The sequence below is a fragment of the Peromyscus maniculatus genome, chromosome 13 (assembly GCF_049852395.1).
Source record: "Peromyscus maniculatus bairdii isolate BWxNUB_F1_BW_parent chromosome 13, HU_Pman_BW_mat_3.1, whole genome shotgun sequence".
Taxonomy (NCBI): Eukaryota; Metazoa; Chordata; class Mammalia; order Rodentia; family Cricetidae; genus Peromyscus; species Peromyscus maniculatus.
The window spans coordinates 49,236,667-49,246,130 of NC_134864.1; the positions used below are offsets into that span (position 1 = coordinate 49,236,667).

General features: G+C 46.4%; 1 protein-coding gene across 1 annotated transcript; it reads left to right on the forward strand.

Annotated features, from left to right (window-relative positions):
* The first annotated feature begins 5,133 nt into the window (after nt 1–5,133).
* On the forward strand, nt 5,134–6,826 carry LOC102906684 (gamma-crystallin D). Its single transcript, XM_006974988.4, has 3 exons — nt 5,134–5,239; nt 5,332–5,574; nt 6,554–6,826. The coding sequence occupies exons 1-3, from the start codon at nt 5,231–5,233 to the stop codon at nt 6,824–6,826; spliced, it is 525 nt and encodes a 174-aa protein (XP_006975050.1). The 5' UTR covers nt 5,134–5,230.
* The last annotated feature ends 2,638 nt before the right edge of the window (nt 6,827–9,464 follow it).

Sequence of the window (9,464 nt, forward strand, 5' to 3'; positions counted from 1 at the left end):
TTAATTCCAGTGTACTTTCAGAATCGTCCCATGACAAACTCCTGGGGAAAACAGAGTCATAGTTATTTGCATATTTCTCCTGCTATACGTTTTTATTATCCTTGACATTTTGGAGGTGGAAAGTGTTTGCTGAGCACAAAATACTCATGTGTAACATTTCTTTATCCATTTCTTCGGCACTTTTTTGTTTTCCAGTCAGGAGATACATCCTAAATGAGTACAGTTTCCAGAGAGTATGAAACTCTGTCCTGGCTACAGGGACGGGACAGAAACTGGAAGATCTCACTGTAGACACACCACTTCCTGCTTTCAGCCTCTGTCTGGCTGGAGGACGGGGATAAGAAGGCAGAGTCATTCTCTCTCCCACTGCTTCCTCCCTGCTCTTCCCTGCTCCTTCACCCTCCCTCCAATCGCTACACCCCTCCGTTCCCATCTCCAACCACCGGGGCGTGGCAAAAGGAATCGTCCAGTACCCCTTCTTGTTCAGGAATAAATTTTATCAATGACTCAGCATAGCCTGGGCTTCTTATGTTAATGGTGTTTAAGGTTCACATATCACTCTTTAAGGAATGAACGTCAGAAGCGATCCAAGAGCTTTTTAAATGCCCCATTTCCTGCCTTTCCCTCACACCACGTTACAGTGAGCTTGCTATTACTTTCAAATTCCCCCTCTCATAAACAGCTGGTTTTCTGGCTTTGCATGCCATTTCACCTTAAAGGCTCCTAAAGAAACACCGTGTGTGTGTGTGTGTGTGTGTGTGTGTGTGTGTGTGTGTGTGTGTGTGTATCCCTTAGCCCTGCATGGCTTTAAATTCAGCAATTCTCATTGTCTCTATTTCCCAAGTGCTGGGATTATTGGCATAAGGAAGAACATAATTTTGAAAGCATTTTTTTTAGACTGTATCCTATAAGAAGCCTCTATCCTAGACAAATTAAGTCTGTAGGGGAAAATAAAACACTGCTTTTGTTAAATTAAGTAACACATCAGGGTCTCACAGCTAGTCAAAAGAAACAATGACACCCCAGTTCAGGCGAGACAAAGATCCATAAGTTTGTATTATTCCTAACGTGGAGGAATGAATTTCTGAAATGATTCTAGGGTTGGATTTGGAAACATTACAAGCAGATGAACTACCCCAAATGTTCACCCTATTTTAATTTACATTCTTGAAACTAAGCAGTTCTCAATATTTTAGGTTTACCAAACCAATTTTCTTCAAACGGAACCAACATAATAGTGCCATTTTGTTTTGTTTTGTTTGTTTTTGGCTAAGCAAAGACATTTAAAACAAAAGCAAAATTAGAATAATCACTCTCTATTCTTACACTGTTTTCTGAAACATTTACAAAGGGACATTTGAAACTCCATAAATATAAAAATCCCTAATAAAGCATGCTTCTGTCAATGTGCCCATACTGGGCAGCTGTACTTGATTTATAGTTTCCTCAATGAGTCAAAGCAACAGAGTTTGAGACAGGATCTCTCTATGTAGTCCTGATTGGCCTGGAACTCACTTTGCAGGCCAGGCTGGCCTCAAACTCACAGAGATCTGCCTGTCTCTGCCTCCCAAGTGCTCAGATACCATTATGACCAGCTGAGTTTGAAAACTCTTGTAAGGAGTTGCAAGTTGGTGACTTCAGGTGCCAAGCAGATGACATAATATTTGAGGGGGAAAAAGTTTTTAGAACAACAGGGAATGATTGAAAATAAATATTTTAAAAAAACTATAAAAATATTAAATGAGCCTGCTCAACTGCAGGCCATTCCAGCCCAAAGAAGAAATCCGTGCCTCACCCAGTCGATGTCAGAGGCTTTATCTAGCAACTGATGGAAGCAGATGCAAAGACCCACAGCCAAACATTAGGCGGAAGCCCGTAAATGAGGGGGAGGAAGGACTGTAGGAGCCAGAGGGGTCGAGGACACCAGGAGAACACGGACCACAGAATCGACTAGGTTCACAGGGGCTCACAGACACTAAAGTGACAACCACGGAGCCTGAACAGGTCTGACCTAGGTCCTCTGCATATACGTTATTGTTTTGTAGCTTGGTGTTTTTGTGGGATTCTTAACAGTGGGAGTGGGGGTGTCTCTGATTCTTTTGCCTGCTTGTGGGACCCTTTTCCTCCTACTGGGTTGCCTCCTCCAGCCTTGCTGTGATGGTTTGCCTAGTTTTATTGTAACTTGTTATGCTGTGTTCGGTTGGTATCCCTAGGAGGCCTGCTCTTTTCTGAAGGGAAATGGAGGATGAGTGGATGGGGGGTGGGGTGGGGTAGTGGGGGGACTGGGAGGAGTGAAGGGAGGGAAAACTACTGTCAGGATGTATTGTATGAGAGAAGAATAAATTAAAATAAACAAATAAGAGAAACTCCTGACTCAAAACAAACCAACAACAATGACAAAAAGAATGAGTAAAAAAAAAAATCAAAATATACAAAAAGTATAAGCTGAGCGGTGGTGGTGCACAGGTCCATCATCCCAGCACTCGGGAGGCAGAAGCAGACGGATCTCTGTGAGTCAGAGGCCAGCCTGGACTACAGAGTGAGTTCCAGGACAGCCAGGGCTACACAGAGAGAACCTGTCTTGGAAAACAAAATGAAATGTACAGACCAATCAAAAACATTGTAACATTCCTCCAAAAGCCACACCAAAGCACATCGGCTTCCACAGGCCTCAAGGTACTAGTTCTCACCTCCAGGCTAGTGTAAGCACTGGGGAGACACGCAATCCACAGACTCCACAGTGATCCTCTGTGTGTCCCGTCTCTCCTCAGGAAAATACCTTAGCATCATGGAGCCTGGAAAAATGAGACAAGGAAACCCTCAAAAGGATGGACATCACATTTTTCTCTCCACCCCAGAATATGTTAAGCTCCCAGAAATCAGAAAAACTGTTTTCACATACTTCATTTTGCTTGTGGACTGGCATTTTCATGAACTACATGGATGATTGACAGCACCTATAGTAAAGCCCTAGCTTGAGATGGTCACTTATGACATAATTTTTTTAAGTCACTTAAATGACTAGGGGCTGACCATGGGTCACTTCCTGGACTAGACAACACCTGAGGCAATGACACATGTTCACCTCCAGTTCCCCTTCAGTGACAGCCCCAGTCACCCCAGACAGCTTGTGAAGAGTTCTGTGTTTTAAGGATCTCACATCTGACACACATTCACCTCAAATTCTATGTTCCACGTGTGGGCACTGAGTCTTATGTAACCTTGTCACTCATGGAACTTTCTGCCAGCATTTCAAACGGAGCCACATTTTGGCCCAACCTTTAGCTTTTCTGCTCTATAAGAAGTCTGGGGTGTTATCCTTATTTGTTCAGCCCCAGGCTGAAATAAAGCCTTCTTCTTTTTTTTTTTTTTTTTTTTTTTTTTTTTTTTTTTTTTTTTTTTTTTTTTTTTTTTCTTGAGACAGGGTTTCTCTGTGTAGCTTTGTGCCTTTCCTGGAACTCACTCTGTAGACCAGGCTGGCTTCGAACTCACAGAGATCCGACTGGCTCTGCCTCCTGAGTGCTGGGGTTAAAAGCACCACTGTCCGGCAAGCCTTCTCATTGATCAAGAAAATCCCCTTGTTTGGGCTCTGCAGATGCATTCTCAATATAATTTTATATCAACAAAGGCAGTGATTCCCTCCTCCCCCTCCCCCATGTACACACATGTCTCCTTATGCTCTTTCCTCTCTGATCCATCCCATCCGAACTTGTTGGTACTCTGATGAATAGTTTTCTCTTACTTTACAGTTTTTGCCAATCAACATCTCCCACCGGAACCCTGGACTCAGAAACAACTCTGACTAATGTAATGTTGCTCTCAACTTACATTTTGTTCTGGAAAATGTTCTGATTGTAATGGCTATCTGTGTGAGATATCCTGTCTGCTGGCTCTCCACTTTCATAAGTGAATTTGTAACATGTGTCTCTATGTGGCCAGAGAGCCAGAAACCAGAGAATAATAACTGAAAGCATCATATTGTACGTAGTCGGGGCTTCAGTTCCTAAGTACCAACTTAGAAAGACGGCTGAGTCAAAGGCAAGGCCCTTCTGTGGGGTGAAAGAAGGGTGAGTAATTCTTTGAACATGAAAGGAGCTGGGCTCGCCGGTCATCTTCCACTCGGGTGCTCTTTCCGCCCCGTCGAAAGGAGCTGGGCTCGCCGGTCATCTTCCACTCGGGTGCTCTTTCCGCGCCGTCAAATTTCTCCAACCAATAAATCCCTGTGAAGTCTTCCTGGAGCCTGGCTTCTAGACAATGTATCTCTTCCTTTCCCGCAGCATCCCAGCCCCGGCTCCTCTAAGCCATTTCCTCTGTGTCAAAAAAAGCTCTGTTTACCCTTGTCCACCACAGAACAAAGGCGTGGCCCAGACCCCACCAGAGCAGTGCACCTCGGGAGTTGGTTTTCTTTTGTAGACTAAGGCCTGATGGGTTTTTGTGTTTCAGAGGGCTGGGTTGTCTCACTTCCTCGGATTCAGACTTTCCCTTTTAGTTCTAAGGGTCTTAAAACTATGTTTCCCTTTTAGCCGCAGAGCCACACATTGCTAAGAGGAAGTCTACTTTGCCTCCAGCGTGCAACAAAGTCACAAACGATGCTGAAGTTTGTGTTTGCTTGTTTGGAATTTTGCTTTCCTTTGGTTGTTTTCACAGTGGAAGTGTGAAATTCTGGCAGCTCCCGTGGTAAAATACTCCCAATTTCTTACAACCTTTAATTCTAAAAGTCTCCAAAGGATTTGAAATTTTCAACATTCAGTTGAGTCTGTTCCTTTCCTGTTAATCCATGTTCATGGGTGGGGCATCCACAAGAAATGTAGCCGGCCTTACCGTCAACTTATATTTACCACATCAAGACTCTCTCTGCTCCCCACTTGCATGTTTTTGTTTTGTTCAACTGTACAAAGAAGAGTGTGGCTTATCTATGAAATGGCTGAAACCTTGCTTCTATTATTAAATAAACAATGCGCCAAATTACTTTTTTTTTTCCAAACAATCTCAGTAGCATCCGCTCGTGATAGCAACCTGAATGCTCCAGAGTGAATAGGACCGAAACCCACAATGAGTCCCGTGGGCTATGACAGCAAAGAGAAAAGAAGAGAACATGAACGCGCCCTGCCCCCCGCGGGGCCCTTTTGTGCTGTTCCTGCAAACGCAGCAGACCTCCTGCTATATAGACCCGCGCGCCCAGCCCTACACACCCAACAGCACCATCCCATCCGAACCGCCAACACCAGCCATGGGGAAGGTGAGCCCCGGGCACCCAGGGCCTGGGGGAGGGAGCTGCCCTCGGGTCCAGGCCCCATCAGGCCTCTCCCTGAGCCTTGCCTTCCCTCACAGATCACCTTCTATGAGGACCGCGGCTTCCAGGGCCGCCACTATGAGTGCAGCAGCGACCACTCCAACCTGCAGCCCTACTTCAGCCGCTGCAACTCTGTGCGCGTGGACAGTGGCTGCTGGATGCTCTATGAGCAGCCCAACTTCGGAGGCTGCCAGTACTTCCTGAGGCGTGGGGACTACCCTGACTACCAGCAGTGGATGGGGTTCAGCGACTCCATCCGCTCCTGCCGCCTCATCCCCCACGTGAGTCCGTATTCTGATGGAGACTGAGGACCCTGACGGCAGTTGCCAGTCAAGGGTTAAACGCTGGACACAGGGCTGAGCCTGTTGGTAAAAAAAAAAAAAAAAAAATCCATAAAAGCTAGAATTGATTAGTTCATAGCCACACACCCCCAACACACACACACACACACACACACACACACACACACACACACATACACACACACCAAAAAGCAAAGTGTTACCCTGTTACAAATTGGCGGGTATTTGTGGAGTAGGAACACATTGGAGCATGGGGGATGTATGAAATCTCTGTCCTGTCTTGCAATCATTCAGCATGGAACAGTAGAAAGATTAAATGTGCTATACTATATGGTGGCCACTGAACACAGAAGGGATATGCTTAAGCCCTCTTGCACCTCTTCATCCCCTCCTCGCATATCTGGGACTTCCTCCATCTAGTCTAGACAAAGCACTGTCCCTCAACCCGGAGCAATACAGATGTTGTTCACAGCTGTGCCGCTTCTATTCCACAAGTGTGCTTTAAAATGCCAGCGTTTGTGGAAAAAAAATGGGCCCTTGGGCTTACTGATTTTATCTCCCCGTCTTTTCCTCGTTGTATTTATAAGTTATAAACTGAACAGCCCTTGTTGTCTGAGACTCTCGCTATTTAATATCTTAATGTATTTTAAAGGGCAAACCTCAACAACAAGCTGTTACAGGCCAGGATTCCGCTGTGACGCTCGCTTCACAGTGTGCCGCACGGAAGGCGGTTCCACCCTGGTGGCATCTGAACGCCTTCGCGCGCGCATCTTTTTCCTTCCCTTTGCTCGTACTTTCTGATCTTAGAAAAGCGCTGAATCTGCCCGCAGTGTGACGCGTTAATTAATGTGTTTATCATCTCTTCCAAACGGCTTGAAGCAAGGGCGGGGGCGGGGGGAACATCCTAAGGCTTTCGAGTCGGTTCATCCCTGTTTTTCTCTGTTCCCGGGCCTGCCAGGCTGGCTCCCACAGGATCAGACTGTACGAGAGGGAAGACTACAGAGGCCAGATGGTAGAGTTCACTGAGGACTGCCCCTCTCTCCAGGACCGATTCCACTTCAACGAGATCTACTCCCTCAATGTGCTGGAGGGCTGCTGGGTCCTCTATGAGATGCCCAACTACCGGGGCCGGCAGTACCTGCTGAGGCCGGGAGAGTACAGGCGCTACCATGACTGGGGCGCCATGAACGCCAGGGTGGGCTCTCTGAGGAGAGTCATGGATTTCTATTGAATTGGTTTTTTACTCTACCCTTTCTCCATCTGGAAGCTAATAAAATATTTTCTGTGTGTTCCCGCACTGATTCGCTTCTGGCATTTCTTTTTCTTTCCTGTTTATATTTATTGGTTCAAAACAGGCTCTCAGAGCTATGTAGCCCATGCTGGCCTCAAAACTTGTGATCGTGTGTGTGTGTGTGTGTGTGTGTGTGTGTGTGTGTGTGTGTGTATGAGGTGTGTATGCAAGTATGTGCATGCATATGTGTTTGTGTGATTTATGTGCATGTGTTCAGCCCATATATATATAGAACCTGGAGGTTAACCTGGTTGTTATTTGGGAGCCATCTACTTTGGGTCCCTTTGAAACAGGCCTCTTGCTGACCTGGCCTAATGAATAGGCCAGAATGACTGGCCAGAAGGGCCCAGAGAGATTCCTCTCTGACATCATGATGCTTAGATTACAAGCATCAGCTACCAGGCCAGGATTTTCACATGGGTCTGGCATCAAGCTCAGATCCTCATGATCTCGAAGCAAGTACTATATGGACTGATCCATCTCTCTAGTTCAAACTTAAGATGCTTTTGACTCAGCCTTCCTGCTATGGGATTACAGATTTGCACCACCCTGCCCAGCTCATTATTTTGCTTAAATGTGAATGCACACATGCAAACACACACACACACACACACACACACACACACACACACACACACACACAGTGCAAGTGACAACTAAAATGTGTGCTCCATGAGTAACAAAGAAAATTCTCACAATAGAAGTTCACCTTCATATGAAGACAACTTTACAGTTTATAAAACACCTTTATGGGTTGGAGAGCTGCCTCAGAGGTTAAGGGCACTTCTGAGGATCCAGGTCAAGTTCCCAGCACCAATATGGTGGCTCACGGCTCTCTGTAACTCCAGTTCCAGAGGATGCAACACCCTCTTCTGACATAGGCAGGCACATGTTATACACACACATGCAGGCAAAACACTCATATTAAAGAAAGGCATTTAAAATCTTTTAAAAAGTAAAAACAAGGCTGGGCGGTGGTGGCGCATGCCTTTAATCCCAGCACTTGGGAGGCAGAGCCAGGCGGATCTCTGTGAGTTCGAGGCCAGCCTGGGCTACCAAGTGAGCTCCAGGAAAGGCGCAAAGCTACGCAGAGAAACTCTGTCTTGAAAAACCAAAAAAAAAAAAAAAAGTAAAAAGTAAAAACAAAATACTTTTATACCATTATTTCATGAGTCTTCAGCCTCTGAAAAACATGGTGCTTCACTGATGGGAGCAGAAGCAGATGCACAGACAACCCTTAAGAAGTGCTCGGGAGGGCTGGAGAGATGGCTCAGCCGTTAAAGGCTAGGCTCACAACCAAAAATATAAGAAGTGCTCGGGAGTCCTGCAGAGGAGGGGGAGGAAGGATTGCAGGAACCAGAGGGGCCAGGGACACCAATAGAACACATCTCAGAGAATCAACCGATCAGGACTCATGGGGGCTTGCAGAGATCAGGGAGTCTGTAGGGGTCTGACCTAGGTCCTATGCATATAAGTTATGGCTGACTAGCTTGATGTTCTTATGGGATTCCTAACAGTGGGAGCAGGCGCTGTCTCTGATTCTTTTTGCCTGCTTTTGGGACCCTTTCCATCCTACTGGACTACCTCGTCCAGTTCTGATGTGATGGTATGTGCCTGGTCTCACTGTACCTTTTTATGCCGTGTTTGGTTGATGTTGCCCCTGAGAGGCCTGCTCTTGTCTGAGGGGAGGTGGAGGAGAGGTGGATCTGGAGGAGAGGGGGAAATGGGCGTGGCGGGGGGGCACTGGGTGGAGGGAAGGAAGGGAAAACTTCGGTGGAGATGTAATATATGAGAGAAGAATTAAAAACAAAACATAACAAAAAAATTTGTTGCTTCAAACTAGATGGTTAGAAATCTCCTCTATATTCAGTTTCTTTGAGGACTGACCACCTGGAAGCCAAGATCCGAAGAGGGTGTCCCGACTTTGAAATCAGGTTTCTAAGACTGGGGACCATAAGGGACTTCAGAGTCAGTCAGTCTCTCTCTCTCTCTCTCTCTCTCTCTCTCTCTCTCTCTCTCTCTCTCTCTCTCTCTCTCGGTGGATATTTTGCCTGTATGTACATCTGTGCACCACTTGCAAGGCTGGTGCCCACAGAGGCTGCGGGGGCCCCTGGAACTTGAGTTACAGATGGTTGTGAGCCGCCATGTGGGTACCGGAAATAGAACCGGACTCCTAGGGGAAGAGCACCGGAGGAGCTCTTGACCACTCAGTACTCTTAACCACTGAGCCGCCGTGTCTCCAGCCCTTTCAGAGCACTTCCGATTCCCCAAAAGTTGTATGAGAAGGGTGCGCTTGCAAATCTTTGCCATACTCCCTGTGTCTGCTGTGGCAGTCACCTGATCCCAATGTGGCCATTGACGCATAAGTAGAGGAACACCCAGAGGAGAGAGGGGAAACGTCCCCTTGCCCATCTGGAAGGGCAGATGCTCTAGCAGTACGTCCCCTTTACTTCAGTCATCTTAAATCAAGACGGTGACACTCCAGAAGGAAAGGACATAAACATTTCAGAGATGCTGACCTTGATGTCCTCAAAGCTCTGAATCAACACTAACCACCGTTACCTTAAGACTTCTTGTA